The sequence below is a fragment of the Pleurodeles waltl genome, chromosome 2_2, assembly GCF_031143425.1.
Source record: "Pleurodeles waltl isolate 20211129_DDA chromosome 2_2, aPleWal1.hap1.20221129, whole genome shotgun sequence".
NCBI classification, from domain to species: Eukaryota; Metazoa; Chordata; class Amphibia; order Caudata; family Salamandridae; genus Pleurodeles; species Pleurodeles waltl.
The window spans coordinates 1,140,166,653-1,140,183,619 of NC_090439.1; the positions used below are offsets into that span (position 1 = coordinate 1,140,166,653).

General features: G+C 46.1%; 1 protein-coding gene across 1 annotated transcript in view; it reads right to left on the reverse strand.

Annotated features, from left to right (window-relative positions):
• Positions 1 to 16,967, reverse strand: part of LOC138282969 (NFX1-type zinc finger-containing protein 1-like) — a 459,320-nt gene that overhangs the window by 115,392 nt on the left and 326,961 nt on the right. Inside the window, exon 13 of the mRNA XM_069221050.1 lies at positions 12,788 to 12,942. Coding sequence (XP_069077151.1) covers positions 12,788 to 12,942 — 155 coding nt within the window. The remainder of the gene's footprint in view (positions 1 to 12,787; positions 12,943 to 16,967) is intronic.

Below are 16,967 nucleotides of genomic sequence, written 5' to 3' on the forward strand. Positions count from 1 at the left end.
TAGTAGCATATCCACCTCATTTGACAGAACCCAAATTCCAGTCAATGAGATGGAAGTTTTAACCCTCCTGCTCCCCCTAGAGGCCACCATAACTCAGAATTCAAAGCACAAGTGTGAGAAGAGCATATTATAATGAATCAGCCTCTGACTGGGGAGGAGGGAGGGTCACATGTAAACATATGAAAGATGTTGGTGAACTGGAGTTACAGGTAACTAATCTCTTCACCAGCTTTATTTATTCACATGCTTGAACCAGAATAGCAAGCACTGTACATCATAATACAACAGGGAAGCAGGCTCACCTTTATCCAAACAGATTTCTCAGTACTGTCTGTCCCATTGGAGGGTCAGTGTAGGAAGCTGGCTCTGTATATACTATATCAAAGTGAGATATAGTGTGCACAGAGTCCAGGGGTTCCCCAGAGGCTTAACAGAGGCTAAAGTAGATAATACTAATGCTTTTGTGGTAGTGCGGTCGAGCAGTTAGAAGTTCTTCCTGGACAGGGTCGCTGTCCCCGGGAGATCTTGGTCCTCTGGTGTGCAGGCAGTCCTCTTAAAGCTTTTAAGAGGTCGCTGGTCCTGCGGGATGCGTCGCCTTTTTATTAGCAGGGGATTCAGAAGCTGGAGACAGGTTGGTAGGGCTGGGGCCAAAGCAGTTGGTGTCTTCAGGCTTCTCTGCTAGGGGTCAGCTTACCAGTCCTTCTGCTTTCTTCTTGTCATCTTCTTGAGGTCGCCAGGAATCTGAAGAGCTGGATTCAGGGAGGCCCTTAAATACTGGTGTTACAGGGGTCAGGGGCAAGAAGCCAATGGCTACTGTCCCTGAGGGTGACTACACCCTTCCAGAGTCCACTCCCTTTAGGGAGGGGGACACAGACCTAACCCTATTGGTCCCTGTCCTCCAAACCAAGATGGAGGATTCTGCGGGGGGGTCACTTCAGCTCTGGACACCTTAGGGATGATCCTAGCTGAAGTGGTCACTCGTCCTTGTTTTTCCTAATTTTCCCGCCGGACTTGCCGCCAAAAGTGGGGTTTTGTCCGGGTGGCGGGCATCTCCACTAGCTGGAGTGCCCTGGGGCATTGTAACAGGACGCCTGAGCTTTTGAGGCTCACCACTATGTGTTATAGTTCCTGCAGGGGGCGGAGGTGTGAGGCACTTCAACACAGTGCAGGCTTTGTTTTTACCCTCAGAGAGCACAAAAGCTCTCTCCCCATGTGGTCAGAAACGTGTCTTTTAGTGGCAGACCGGCACAGACTGGTCAGTCCTGCACTAAAGGATTGGGTAAAATACAGGGGGCATCTCTAAAATGCCCTCTGTGTGCATTTTCAATAAATCCAGCACTGGCATCAGTATGGGTTTATTGTGTTGAGAAGTTTGATACCAAACTTCCCAGACTTCAGTGTAACCATCATGGAGCTGTGGAGTTCGTGATGACAAACTCCCAGCCCATGCATTTATTATGGCCACCCTGCACTTATCATGTCTAAGAAATGGCTTAGACACTATCGAGGCATATTGCTCACACAGCTATGGCCTCACCTGTGGTATAGTACACCCTGCCTTAGGGCTGTAAGGCCTTCTAGAGGGGTGACTTATCTATGCCACAGGCAGTGGTTTGTGGCCATGGCACCCTGAGTGGGGTGCTATGTAGTCTTTGACATTTTTCTACCAATACATACACGCTAAATTGGCAGTGTGCATGTGCTTGGTTAGGGGTTCCTTGCGGTGGCACAATACATGCAGCAGCTCTTAGGGATCCTCCCTGGTCACAGGGCCCTTTGTACCACTGGTACCTTTTACAAGGGACTTAGCTGTGTTCCAGGGGTGTGCCAATTGTTTTATGGCAAGAACACTGGGGCCTGGTTAGCAGGATCTCAGCACACACTCAGTCAAGTTAGCATCAGATATCAGGCAAAAAGAGGGGGAGTACTGCAAACAAGGGGCCAGTTTCCTACAGGCAGCTTCTGTGTGGGAAACAGCCTTTACAATGCAGGCATTGCCATGAAATGCCTTTACCAGGCGAATCTTCACCACGCATGTCTTTACCATGCACAGTAAGTATAGTTAAGGTATATATATATATATATATATTTATATATATATATATATTCACTGGGGGGAAAAAGGTTACATGGACGTAATAGTTAGGTTCTGAATTTACTCGTACACAACCGTAGAAATTCAGCAGTTATAGCTCCCTCAGCTAACTATAACTGGTGCTCCTGTAATGCACTGCTTATGACCTCACACATTACATCACTCATGACATGGTCAGTAACATCACCGATGACATCTCATATGACATCACTGATGACATCAAGCCACAGCAAACAGCTATGTCCCGGGGGTGGGCACCCCGGGACATAGCAGGAGCCAGCCCTGGGGGGTAGCAGTCCACAGGGCCATCAGTGACTCCTCGAGGGGGGCCACATGGTCCCCTCCAATGGGAATAGCCCCAAGAGGTAGTGGCCCCAAGGCTTGGGGGTCCCCTTTGTTTTTTAAAACATTTGCTCCGGGGGGTGGTGGTCCCCAGGAGCGGGGGGAACCACGCTGTCCCCCCAGCTCCAACTGCAGTCTTGCCCCAGGGGTAGTAGTCCCAGGGCAGTGGGGGGCCACAGACCCCCCGCTTTTATTTTTTTTAAAAGCCCCTGGGTCAAGTCCCGGGAGCATTAAAGTAACAAAGCACGGGGGCCACCGTATCATGCTCCTGTGATTCTGATCTAAGGACCAAGAGAAATACATAACACTTGTCCCCAATTATAGCTAGGAAATAGATTTTAAAAAAAAATCGAAATTCAATAAAAAAACAAATGTTAGGGGGACGTTATAATTAAGTTCAATGGTTAGAGTTATACTTATCTCAAAACACTACAACTTGTGCTCTAAGGTAACTATAGCTCTCACCTCCACCATTCAGTTTTCTCATCACTAATTTTAGTGGAAATGTTCCAGTTATATCATGAATTATGTCATAGAAGATGTCATTACTGATGTAATATGTGAGGTAATTAGCAGTGCATGGCGAGGGCATGAGTTATAGTTACCTCAGAGCACGAGTTATAGAGCAGTTGTTTCATGTGTTTTCCTGCCTGCTCGACAGCGGCAGAAAAACAGATGAAAAGTCCCCTTAAAACGAGCAGGCGTAGTTTTCCTGCTCCTGCCTGATTAGAGCGGACTCACTGTTTGCTTTTGCTTGCGGGAGCTGTCAAAGCTCCCAGCAGGCCACAGCAAACAAGAATGTGCAAAGGGGGGGCCTTAGGACACAGGAATCCAGCCATGGGGGGGGGTGGTCCTCAGGGCCATTAACGGCTTCAGGAGGGGGGCTGCACAGCCCCCATGCTTTGTTTTTGTAGGACCTGCCCCAGGGAGGTGGTGATCCCCAGGGGAGAAAACAGCCCATGAGTTATGCTCCTACTTAATTTTTCCGTGACCCTGGGAAGATAGTGATCAACAAAGCATAATTTATGTCCATGAGGGTGATTCGCATGGGCCCCCCTCTTCATTTAAAGAGAGGTGGAGGCCCCTTGGGCTGTAAAAGCCCTTAGGAGGGGGGCCGCGTGGCACTCCTCCACCACTGTTTTGGCCTGCCCTGAGGAGGGTGGTGGTCCCCGAGGCGAGATTGGCCAAGGGGAAGGGAGCTGCGTATGCACCCCTGCCCACATTTTTAATTAAAAATTGCCCCCGAGACCTGGCCCACTGGAGGTCGAGTTTAAACAAGCACAGGAGACAGCTTTTTTTAAAAATTGAGGATTCTCTGTGATTTTCACCTCACAAATTAAAAAAAAAGCTTTTTTGGCTGCAGTGGTGTCCCTGGGGGCCCCACCACCAGGCCTAGGGAATCTGGGTCTTACCACCATGCTCCCTTCCCTTTTTTTAACTTTTGTTTCGGGTCTCGGCTGACTCAGAATCCCAAAATGGCTGCCAACACTTCCTGGTTGAAGTTTTGGCAGACAATCAGATCTCGCATGAGAGCTCTCAGATTCGCTCCCCTAGATATCTATATTTTTTTCTTTAAGTATCTCAATAACTACTGAACTGATTTACAAAATAACAAAAAGAGATCTTTCTGGACCAAGGTTTACCTTTCTGCCAAATATGGTGTAATTCCGTTCAGCAACACAGGTTGTAGTTGTGTTAAAAATCCCTATGGAAAATTGCACAGGGAAAACGAGTTTTGGGACCCTCCCTTTTTCTCGGTCCGCGCTTGACGGATCACCCCATAACTTACAAGACAGCAGCTGAACAAAGTATTGCACAGGTTTTAACACTTATGTGAAGATTCATCAAATGGCACCAAAGTTATTGGCAAAACATAAAATGCTTTGTCTGTGGGAATTAAGGATCTAACTACCTACTGTAGACTGCATATTTATGTGTTTACGGGTGGGTAGGGGTATAGGGTGGTAAGGGTTTCTATAGGGTTTAGCAGTGGGTAAGGATATTGGATTGTAAGGGTATTTTTAGGGTTTAGGTGTAGGAATGATAAAGGGTGATAAGGGGATTTTTAGAGTATAGGGATGGTAAGGGTATTGGGTTGTAAGGCTGTTTTTAGGGTTTAGGGGCTGGTAGGGGTATAGGGTGGAAAGAGTATTTTAAGGTTTAGGGGTGGGTAGGGGCATGTGATGGAAAGAGTAATTTTAGGTTTAGGGGTTGGTAAGGGTATTGGGTGTAAGGGTGTTTTGGGGTTTAGAGGTTAGTAGGGGTGTAGGGTGGTAAGGTTATTTTAGGATTTGTGTGTAGGTAAGGGCATAGGGCAATAAGTGATTTTTAGCATTTAATGGTGGTAGGGGTATAGGGTGACAAGGGTATTTTTAGGGTTTAGTGTGGGTACGGGCTGGGGTGGTAGGGTATTTTTACGGTTTAGGGACGGGTAAGGGTATAGGGATGTAAAGGTGTTTTTAGGAACTGGATTTTGACAAAGAGGGGGGAATGCTCTGAAGAGCGCTCTCATGAACTGTTTTAGTAATTGTTGTGAGAACAGAGTAGATGATAAAAGCTCAGATGGACCCTGAATGAAGAATATTTAGGTCTGCTTTTGGCTAGATCCAACAAATACGGAAACATTTCATGATACCTTATTCGGTGGCTGATGACCTAAATCCTTGCAACAGGTACTGAAACGCTTCCACTTGGCATTGTTGGTCTTTGTGGTCATTGTCGCTCGAGCCTGTGCCAAAATATTTCTGCAGTCTTTCGGTAGATCCAAATGGCCAAATTCTAAGTGGTCAGCCACCACGCTGTCAAGAGATCACTACAAGACACGCTTTGACAACAACTCTCAAAACAGCAAAGAACTCTTCACCATCATCAATGAACTTGCCAAACCCAAAGCCAGCAACATAAACCCCCCACACACACACAGCCCCTATGTGACGCCCTTTCCAACCACTTCCTCCACAAAATCCTGGACATCCACAACAGCTTCATACCTCACACACCCACCACACAAACCCCTCACTCACCCAACCCAACCCCCACTCATGACCCCCCACCACACACGAAGAAACCGAAAAAAAACATGAACTCCATCCACTCCGGTTCCCCCTCCGACCCCTGTCCACACCGCATCTACAACAAAGCTAGCCTAACCATCGCCCCCATATTGTACAACATAATCAACCCCTCTTTCGACTCCGCCACCTACCCAGACCCCTGGAAGCACACGGAAATTACTGCTCTCCTAAAAAAAAAAAAAGCCGACCCGGAGATCCTCTCCAACTACCGCCCCATCTCCCTCCTCCCTTTCCCCGCCAAGGTTGCAGAGAAATTAGTCAACACCCGCCTATCCCACTTCCTCGAAGCAAACAACAATCTTGACCCCTCACAATACGGGTTCCGCAAAAACCACAGCACGGAAACCGCCCTCATCGCATGCACTGACGATATCAGGACCAAAGTCGACAAAGGCGAGACCGTCGCACTCATCCTCCTAGACCTCTCCGCAGCCTTTGACACCGTCTGCCACCACACACTCCGCACACGCCTCCACAACATAGGAATTCACCACAAAGCCTTAGACTGGCTCATCTCCTTCCTCACCGACTGGACCCATAGAGTCCGCCTTCTGCCCTTCCACTCTAACACTACCAAGATCACCTGCGGAGTCCCCCAAGGGTCCTCCCTCAGCCCCACACTCTTCAACATCTACATGATCCCCCTAGCCAACATCCTCCGAGCACACGGAATCACTATCCTCTCCTATGCAGATGACACCCAACTCATCCTCTCCCTCACCCGCAACCCCACCACCGCCAAAACCAACCTACACGCCGCTCTCCTCGACACGCCAACTGGATGACCACTAACCACCTCAAGCTCAACTCAAACAAAACCAAGATCATCATCTTCGGCCCCAACAAAACCACATGGCACGACTCCTGGTGGTCCACCACCCTAGGCCCCGCACCCACCCCCGCAAACCACGCATGCAACCTCAGCATCATCCTCGACCCCTCCCTCTCCATGGCATAGCAAATCAATGCTTTAACCTCCTCCTGCTTCCACACACTCCGCACTCTAAAAAAATCCTTCAAATGGATTCCCCCAGAAACCAGAAAGACAGTCACCCACGCACTCATCAGCAGCAGACTGGACTACGGTAACGCCCTCTACGCCGGCACCACACTCAAACTCAAACGCAAACTCCAGAGAATCCAGAACACAGCTGCACGCCTCGTCCTTGGCCTCCCCCGCCACGAACGAATCTCACCACACCTCAAATCCCTTCACTGGCTCCCCATAGACAAGAGAATCACATTCAAGATCCTCATCCACGCACACAAATCCCTCCACAACACCGGCCCAACCTACCTCAATGAAAGAGTTAACTTCCACACTCCCACATGCAACCTCTGATCAGCCGACCTCGCCCTAGCACAGTCCCCCGCATCCAACGCACCACCACAGGAGGCAGGTCTTTCTCCTACCTCGCCCCCAAAACCTGGAACTCCGTCCCCACGACCTTCGCAAAACCAAAGACCTACTGGTCTTCAGAAAGAACCTAAAGACATGGTTGTTCGATCAGTGACCCACCCTGCCCCCCCCCGTTTTCCCTCCCCCAGCGCCTTGAGACCCTCACGGGTGAGTAGCGCGCTCTACAATTTTTTTTTGATTGATTGATTGATTGATCGGCGACTTGGGGTTGGGATGGAGAATCTCTCCATGGTGCCTGGAGAGTATTTCAGGATACACCTTTAGATATATGGCTGGACATGCTGACAATTGAAGGAGATTGCTGTACCAGTATTGGCATGGCCATGCTGGAGCAAAGAGGATCTTGGTGCAATGATCTATCTTCGCCTTCCTCAACACCCTGAGGATCAAGCAAAACGGAGGAAAAGTGTAAATAAAGACTTTGAACCAAATGATTGAAAGGGCCTTGCCCATCATCCCTGGACTCTGAAACCTGATGTGGAAGCACTGGCATTTGCAGTTGCCCATAGTGGCAAACAGATCGATCATGGGATGACCTCATAGACTGAATATATAACCCACCTGGTCTTGGTGCAGTTCCTTCTTGTGACACTCTGAAATCTGCACACTGAGTGTTTCCGCCTGTTCATTCTGGCGGTCTGGCAGCTGTACCACAGCAACGTCTATCTTGTGAGAAATGGCCCAGTTGCACAGCAGCAGAGTCTCTTCTGAAAGGGGACTGAACTGTGTTCCTCCTTGCTTCGCTATGTAGAACATAGATGTTGTGTTGCCTGTTCTGACTAGGATTGATTGACCTCCTGTGGATTTAACCCATCATCAAGACCATTTAGGACAGTGAATTCCCATCCATTATCACCTTGCCCTCCATCGTCATGTGGAAGCTCATCTTCCTCCACATCCGAATATATAGAATTATTGGCGTTAACATCATCCATGTCCTCACTATGAACAGGTCTGGAAGATGGTTCCTTTGGGAGTGGCGGAAGAGGTAGTGGTGACGGTTGCCGAGGAGGAGTATTTGGTTAAAGAATAGGTAGAGGAGATGGCAGAATGGGTGCAGCAGGTAATACCATCTGAGGATTACCGCCGGATGTTGAGGCAGTAACCTATTAAAAGTATCCATCATGTGCTGCAACATATATAAAAAACCCATAGGCACTTGGACCACATCAGGTTCCCTATAATATCTTGGTGGTTTCTCCGTCATACTAGTATGAAATGCTTAGGACTTACAATCTCGTTGATAATCATATTTGTTGTAGGATTCATTATTCTCCATTTCTTCTTCAAAATCTGTAACACAATCTTACATTTAATTGAGTTGGGATGTAAGCTGGCTTGACTGTAATATTTGAGCTGGAGGTAAATATGACACCTTCAGGGGTAAAAAAACATCTCCTTTTAGGGATATCATTGTCATTGGGGATTTCATCATCAACAGTGGCGTCGACGGTATAAATGTCATCGACAGTATGAATGTTGTCAACTACGCCATCGACTGTGTGGTCATTGATTGCAGGGTCACTGCAAACGGTTGTGTCATTGATGCTCTCGTCGGATGATGTTTCCTTTGAAGATAAATTGTTTGAGGATTTCTACTGGTTGATCCTCTCTATAGTGCTTAGTGGTATGCTTTTCTTGCGTATTACCTGAAGACATCTCCTTTAGAAGGAGGGAAATTCTCTTTATCTAAAGGACTAATGCCAACCTCTTTTGTCTGTCCTGAAGGGCTTCAGTTGTATTAGTCTTACATTGCATTCTGGTGCTTTATGATTTTGGATAGATTAAGGTAATCAATACATTGAAAATGTGGGTCATCAGGGTAAGTGTTCTTTTTTCCACAAGATGAACAAGGTTTGAAAAGGAATATCTTCTCTCTGTCAACCGTGGTGACAGTTGGGGACAGTTGGCTGTCAGATAAAAAGTTCTACCTGGCACAGAACATATAGAATCTTAGGGCCAGATGTACGAAAGGATTTTCCCATAGACACAGAATGGGTAAAATCCTTTCGTAAATCTGGCCCTTAGTTCCTTAAAAACAGCTCAAAGTACTTCAGTGCTGAAGACAGGGCTGGTTCAAATCCAGGGAAGATTCAAATAGTGATAATTTTAGGCTCACTGAAAAGTTAGATCAGAGCTCTACCAGGTGACTCCCTCACACGTGTTGTAGAAATATGACCTATGATAGCCTCTAGGGGGAGTAGGATACCTTAAGCTTCCACCTCATTGACTGGAGTTTGAGTTCTTTCAAATGAGGTGGATATGCTGCTAAAAACTATATACTACTATTTTAATGTACCAGTGTTTCCCATCCTGACGATGGGGATTCAAGCATGTGAATATAAAAAAGATTTGGGCGGTCATTATGAACATGGCGGTTTGGCCCTCGATGCCGGCGTTGGCGGGTGAAACCGCCAGCCGGCATGACGGGCCAAACCGCCACATAATGAACCCGGTGAGGGCCACCATCGGTAGCCCTCACTCACCGACAGGCTTCCTCCGTCAGGCAGCTGGCGGCGGGCGGAAACATTATCCAACAGGGCAGCGGTGCTACCCCTCGGATAATGTTTCCTCAGTCTCCAGCCTTTCCCTGGTGGGTTTCTCCCCCAGAGAAAGGCTGGCGGAAGGGGTAGTGATCTGCACGACAGGTGCAGCTGCACCTGCCGCACAGAGGCATTGGTGGCGGCTCCATGTGGAGCCGCCGATGTCCCGGCCAATGTCCCAGCCAGGTCTTCCTGTGGGCTGGCAGGTGGAAACAGTGTTTCTGCCCGCCGGCCCACAGGATGGATCTTTATGCAGCCTGCAGGGATCCGGGGATGCTGCTGGTCAGTGTTTTCACCGCCAGCATGAACCCGGCGGTTGTTACCGCCGTGTTCATAATGACCGCCTCAATGTTGGAGAACTACTGATTTTGTTGTGACCAGGAACCAATAGTCCAGTGGCAACTGAACTTGTCCTGGACCCCACCAGGACTTCTTTGGGCATCGACCATTGTGGCCAAAATCACCCTAGAAAGACCTTGGACCAAGGAGTAAACCCAGGAATCCCCCTATTGACCGCTGAGCATACTCAGCATCCTACAGCCTCTTCAGCATCCTGTATGGCGTGCCAATTATGGCAAGTTGCCATCAACCCTAGAACCGAACTGAAGACTGCTTTCTCTTTAAGGCAACTATCCTGCTGGACCTTGATGTTCCTGCTGGCACCATGCCGGAGTTGGTTGACCAAAGTAACCCACAGTAACCACACTCAACTTTGCTGCAAGTTTTACTTGAGGCACTTGCCAATGCTAGGTTGCAGTTAAGTGAAAAAGCTGTGATTTATTGTTTCTTTAAGTATCTTAGGAACCTTCTGGCACCATATAATACACTCCATTTCCTGACAATCAGTGTACACAACTATGTGCCTTTTCACCTCTGATGGAGTGAGCTTATTGGTAAGGACAAAACAACTCACCCAAACCAACACTAAAGTATATAACTATGTGTCTCATCTCTCTACTCTTCAGACTTAGAGAGTTTCTTGGAAAGTAGCAAATTGTCCCCGTGGCCAGTGCTAGAGTGCAGCACTGTGGCCCTGCACATCTCAGAGACTGGGAGCCTATTAGTAAGAAACAAATTACCTCCAAGCCAACACCGGCGAATACAAGCCTGACCACTATATATGCCTGACCACTTCAGAGGCAGGGAGCTTCTTGGTAAGTAACAAAGTACCACAAAGGATGAAGACACAGGGTAACACTATGCGTCTGCACATCACCAAGCATAGAGAATAGTTTGCCAATACCAACTCGTCTCTAAAGCCAGTCTGAAGGTGGGACCATCACTTTTTCTAATAAGTCATTACAAAGGTTAACAGCAGCATTTAGCATCTGTAAAGTTCAGAGGCAAAAGGCATGATTTAGATTTAGATTTCAGCGGACGGGTTACTCCGTCCCAATGGTGACGGATACCCCGTCCGTCGAAATATAAATCCTATTATTTCCTATGGGATTTGTATTTCAGTAGATGGGATATCTGTCACCGTTGTGACGGAGAAACCCGTCCGCTGAAATCTAAATCAGGCCCAGAATTTCTCTGTCACTGACATACCTTCTTTTATATCAGAGCCTGGTGCAGGAGTGGGGACATGCCCTCCAAATGAGCACCAGAGCATAGTATAGTGCGCACATCTCCGGGAAGGAAGACTACCAAACCATCCCCTGTCTGTACATCGCAGACAGTTCAAAGTCAGATAGTTATTGTCTCAGTAACACACCTTTTCTTACAACAGAACATGATGCAGTGTGTCTGCGCACCTTAGAGTGCTGAATATGGTGATATTGGCTACCAAAATATCGACTCCACAATATCAACTATCACTGCATTTTCAAAGTGAGTGCATATAACAAAGTGTGGATTTACTATTCTAACTCCACGTCACTGTATCTAGACAATATTGCGTAAGTCGATATTGTAGAGTTATTACTGTATTTCTATGTTAAAATTTTGATATTGTGAATCCACAAGGTCAGAGGGTCTCAGTAGCAACAATTTCCAGACCGTGGGCCTAATAAGGTGTCTGAACAAGAACAACTGCACAGCTCTGAGGTGTGGCACTTGTCACACTGAAAGGCCATGGCCCCAACATTGCGTATAACACACCTGCAAACTTCAGAGGTCTGGAGCTGGTACTCTTGTATGTCAGGGCCTCCACCACACTCCCAGCCTCTCAGCACTTCATGGCTCTTGTACGTTTGGTCGGATCTCAGTACACCAATGCCTTGCTTCCCATGCTCTGTTTTGTCCCGCCTGGGAGCCGTATTACAAAAAGTGCCCCAGGGCTGCAAAGGGCGCTTGCGCCTCCCATGCGCACCCCCAGGGCACTTTGGTATTACAGAAAGGGTTGCAGACCCCTGTGCGGCCCTTTCTGTAATACAGGTAGCGCTGGCGCACATATAGCCCTATCGCCAGAGGGTGTTGAGGGAATGCCTTTGCCTCTGCACCTTTGCGGTGTTATAGATGTTGGCACAGAGGCAAAGAAGCTGTCAGGAGGTGCACTGTCAGTGCATCCCTCTGATGAAAGCCCTCTGGAGGGGGGAAGTGGGCTGTATGAACCCCTCAGAAATCCCTTTGCAGGCTGGTCCAGTCACTCACTGCACCCTCTTGCAAGGGGATCTATAATCCCCCTGAAAAGTGCATGTGGGTTGCCGCCTACACAGTGAACCACAGAGTGGTTTTAAATGAGCTTTTTCACTTAAATGTGCTGCTCCCAGGGCAGCCTGAGTTCGCAACTGCCCTGGGAGCAGTGCATTACATGTAATAGGGCACACTGTGCGCCCACCACACCTGTTTTCAGGTGCGCTGTGGCACAAACAGAGAAAGTGCTTCCTATGTATAATAGGGCCCCTGGTATTTCCAAGCCTCTTCTGGTCCTTCCTTCCTTCCTAGCCGTACAGTGTGAGTTTCAACTTTACCGGCCCTTGTCCCTCCTCAGTGTTCAGCACTGGCACACCAAATAAACAGGCTGCATACTGGTAAATCTACCTCATGCCTCATTAATCTACCACCAGACACTCCCTTTCCCTTTATCTCACTCTTGCAGGTTCCTACTTTCTCCCTTTGAGGAAGTTTTTCCATCTTTCTTTTCTTCTGTCTTTCTGCTTTGTGCATTTTCCCTTTCTTGCTCTCGGTAAATATCTGTTGCAGGAAAATAAGTGCTGATCCCCAAAAAAGAGTGCCAGTGCCCCCCCACCTTCAACCTCTGGCTAAAATTAGACACTGAGAAAGAAACTGTGGTAAAAGACAGGCCGTTTGAAATTACATTTTCTGAACTCAGTATAAAATCTGTGTCTTTTGGACATTTCTGCTTGCTCACCTGTTGTGGTCAGGCCAATGACCTGTGCGTTTTCCAGGATGAGTTTATTTTCTTGCACAGTCAGTGCCATCATGGCCGCTGTACCTTTTGTGTACTCTTGAATCTTAAAACACAGCTGCTCCTTCAGCTTGTTCTTGTACTCTACAAGCCACTTTCTGCAGAGAGAGAAACCATAAAGTCTCTGAGTAAAATCACTGACTATTACATCAAGCTTTAATTTCAGGTTATTTATTAGCACTTACTAAATAAAAGCCCTATATACGTAGGGCCCCATTCAAAAACTAAATTTAGCGGTATATTTAGTAATACTACAATAGTACTTCTCACATACTACTAAATACAGTTCGATAAATGACATGCAAAGACCTCTGCTTCCACCTCTCCCAATGCTTCTGTGCAGATTTTGCCAAAGATCTCTGCACACGTAGGTGTACATTGTGGTAGTAAATGTGAGATGGACCAATGGGAGTGGCTGGAAATTGGTGAATATATACTCCTTAATGAATGAGGGCGGCATACCAGGGGGTTTAGGGAGGGGCACAAAAGAATATTCCCAAATGTTATTCATAAAGTAAGCAAAAAAGTTTCAAAATAGTAGTGTTGGAAATGACCCTCTCTAGAGGGTCATCCCCAAACTTTTCGCCTTCCTCCTCGAACATTTTGATTGTTGGCCTTAGGACTATGCGCACTTTAGTGGTGCTAACCAGTGCTAAAGTGCATGTGCTTTCATCCTAAAACATAATTTGTTTGGCATATACCTGATTGGCATATTTGATTTACAAGTAAGTCCCTTATAGAGTGGTATACCATATACCCAGGGACTGTAAATGAAATACTAGTGGTGGACCTGCAGCACTTATTGTACCATCCATTTAAGTAGAACTTTAAACATGTCCCAGGCCTGTCATTGCAGCCTGAAGGCAGTGTCCCACTGCCATGTCGGCTTGGCATTTAAAACCCTTTGCTAAGCCTTAAACATCCCTTTTATTACATATGTCACCCCTAAGGTAGTCCCTAGGTAGTCCAAAGGGCAGGGTACTGTGTAATGAAAAGTTAGGACATGTACTTTTTAGATTGGTGGAAAACTCCCAAATGCGTTCTTTTACTACCACTACGCTACCCTTCCCATAGGATAACATTAGGGATTCCTTATTATATTTAATAAGCTGTAATTCTTAAACCAGAGGTGGTAGGTAGATCATGTTTAGTATCTATCGACTAAACTAATGATAAACCCTTCTTTAATGGTAAAGTCAGGTTTATCAATACAAGCTTGAAAATGACACTCACTTTTAGGAAGTTCTTTCAAATCAAGGGGTTGGGTCCTTTTATGCATCCACGTGGGGCTTTCATCACAATACACCAACACACATTTACCTCAGCTGTGTAGTACAAGCAACTACATTAACTTCTCCATGAGTTGCTTACATGTAAATTTGAAAACTTTAGTCAAATTCTTTCAAAGGTATTGCTTCACAAACCTCAGATTAGCACATATAGCAATTGTAAAAACCTTCAAACTACAGATCAGCAAATCAACAATGATATCATAACATACAATTTTCACTCAAACATTTTTCACATTGATCAATTCCCCTTATCCCTAAGTCAACATTTAAAGGGCACTTTCTACAAAAAGGGGAACGGTTATGCATTTCATCTTCTTCAATAAATTATACCAGTTCTGAATTTTATACAATTACAGACTCCACTTAATTTTATTTTATGAGGGCTTTTAATTTCATTGCATGTCCAGGGGTTGTAGTTTTTATTAATTTTCAAGTATCATGCACCCTTTGTTAAATCAGGTTGCCTCTCTATTTCAGCTGAATCTCACACCTCACTGATGCTTGTAAGTTGTCGTGATTCAACCACATTTGTTCAGAGGACTCTTCAGGACCAAGACTGGATATCTTTAGATTTAAAACAGAAAAAGATGTGTGTAGTGACTAAATACAAGAGTTTTTTGCTTCATCCCATTCTCACACCATACCTCTCCTAGCCAACAGTCTTTACCTTTTACTTTCAATGTATGTTTGTCTCTTCAAGTTATCACTTAAGGGTGCACAGCAGTTCGTACTTATGCTGAGGGCGGTGCTGTTTTAGTCAGCAGGGTCAATTTCCTTAATTTATAGAAGTTTACTTTTTGCAGCGATGGTGCCTTGAATAAGAAAATTCTCCATGTGAAGCACATTATTAAATTATTTAAATCTCAAATACAAGTAGCTGGGCAATGGCTGACCCCACTCTGACATAAGAGGCTTTTATTTTGAAGCATCACATACACTGCTGTCTTCCAATCGCTGTTAATTCAATACACTTTTTCCTTGATGTTTCTAGAAAATATGTACTAGCATTTACAATGTATCTCTTTCTTATGAATGATTAAAGACTTTTCAGTAAAGCATTAAGGATGTTAATAAGCCGGGCTATCCCACATTTGTGTCTTCCATCTGTTTTTCATGGCTTGGAACTACCACTGTTAACCATTCCAAATAACCTCCTGAAGTACAGCTTTTCCTCGCAACATTTTTACCTGGGCTTTTTCCAGAACATTTGAACAATCTAAGAACACAATGTTAGTGCAGTGAAAAACAGCCTCCCCAATCCTTGTCTAGCTTCGCATTAAAAACGTTTCCCTGCTCTAACTTATAACAAGAGCCAGTTACATTCAGCAACTTTGATATATGATAAGGAATAGTTTCTTACCTGTAATTCCAGTTCTCTTGTAGGGGAATCTCCATTGAAGTCATAAGCACTGAATAGTCCTGCCCATGTGCGGGAACCCTGCACTACTTTTTCACAATATATTTTCTTAAGTATTGATGGTCGCCTTTCTTCGGGAAGGCCTGCAGAGTCACTTAAGAAAGAAACATTATGCAGCCTATCGGAATAGGAAACATTGGCCCAATTCTTCATCTTCTAGTTAAGCAGGGGGCCAGGAGAACTGTAGATGCATATAAATTCATTATGTTTTTGTAAAAAAGGATAAATCACTTTCAGGAGAGCAAGACAGTGTAGCCTCATAGGCTGTAATTATAAGAGTAAAAAAAATAGGATGTGCCTTTAAGAGCCTAGTGACCACCAGTATCCCATCATGCTCAGCAGATAACAGTTGCTTCAGTTCTTTTTGAGGTGATGACTGAATGATAGATAGATCCCATGGTTACCTCTCTTCAGTCCACCAAGGAGGGGGATGGCTGCTTATGACATCCCTGGAGATTCACCTACGAGAGAACTGGAGTTACAGGTAATAAACTATTCGTTCTCAAAGGGGACCTCCATTGATAGTCATAGGCACTGAATAGAATAGCAAGCCCATCCCCACTAAGAGCATTGGAAAAGATAGAGGAAAATAATGGAACTATCTAGGCAAACAGATTACCTAGGGAGGCCTGTCCTACTTGAGCACCTGCCCTAGCATCAGACTCCAGGCAGTAATGCTTGGTGAATGTGTGAATAGTACTCTGTGTGGCTGCTTTGCATAACTCCGCCATGGGGATCTTCCTCATTAAAGTAGCAGTAGCTACTTTACCCCCAGTGGAGTTTGCTTCGGGTTTGGCTGAGAGTGTCTTGGTAGCTTTCTGATAGCATAACAGGCATTCCTTGAAGCAGGATGACTGAAGAGCACTGCCATTTCAGGGATTGCTTTGCATGCAGTGATAGTCTTATCCTGTCTTCCCAGTCACCCATCAGTTGGTCTGATTGGCCCTCAAGACATTTTGGAGAGGGTGCATGTGGAGGCGAGCATTCGGTGTGAGGAAGATGCAGGAAGCCATCGAGCCGAGAAGAGATGATACTGTCCTCACTGTTGGATGAGAGCCTTTAATGAGGGAATTAGTCTTCTGAAGGATGGATAAGGGTCTCTCTTCCGAAGGACACACTCTTGCCTGTGTTATGTCGATGGAGGCTCCCAAATAATGCAGAGTTTGAACTGGAATAGGTGTTGATTTGCTGAGATTAACAAAAAGCCCCAACCATTGCAGGCGATCGCAAGTCCAGTTGTAATGAAGCTGGGCTTCCTGAGACGTTGACACCTTGATTAGCAAATTGTCTAGGTATGGGTAGACAAAGATTCGGTGTTTCCTGAGGTGGGCAGCTACTACTTTCATGTCCCTGGAGAACGTTCTGGGTGCTGACTTCAGGCCAAATAGAAGTACTTGGTACTGACAGTGGTTCT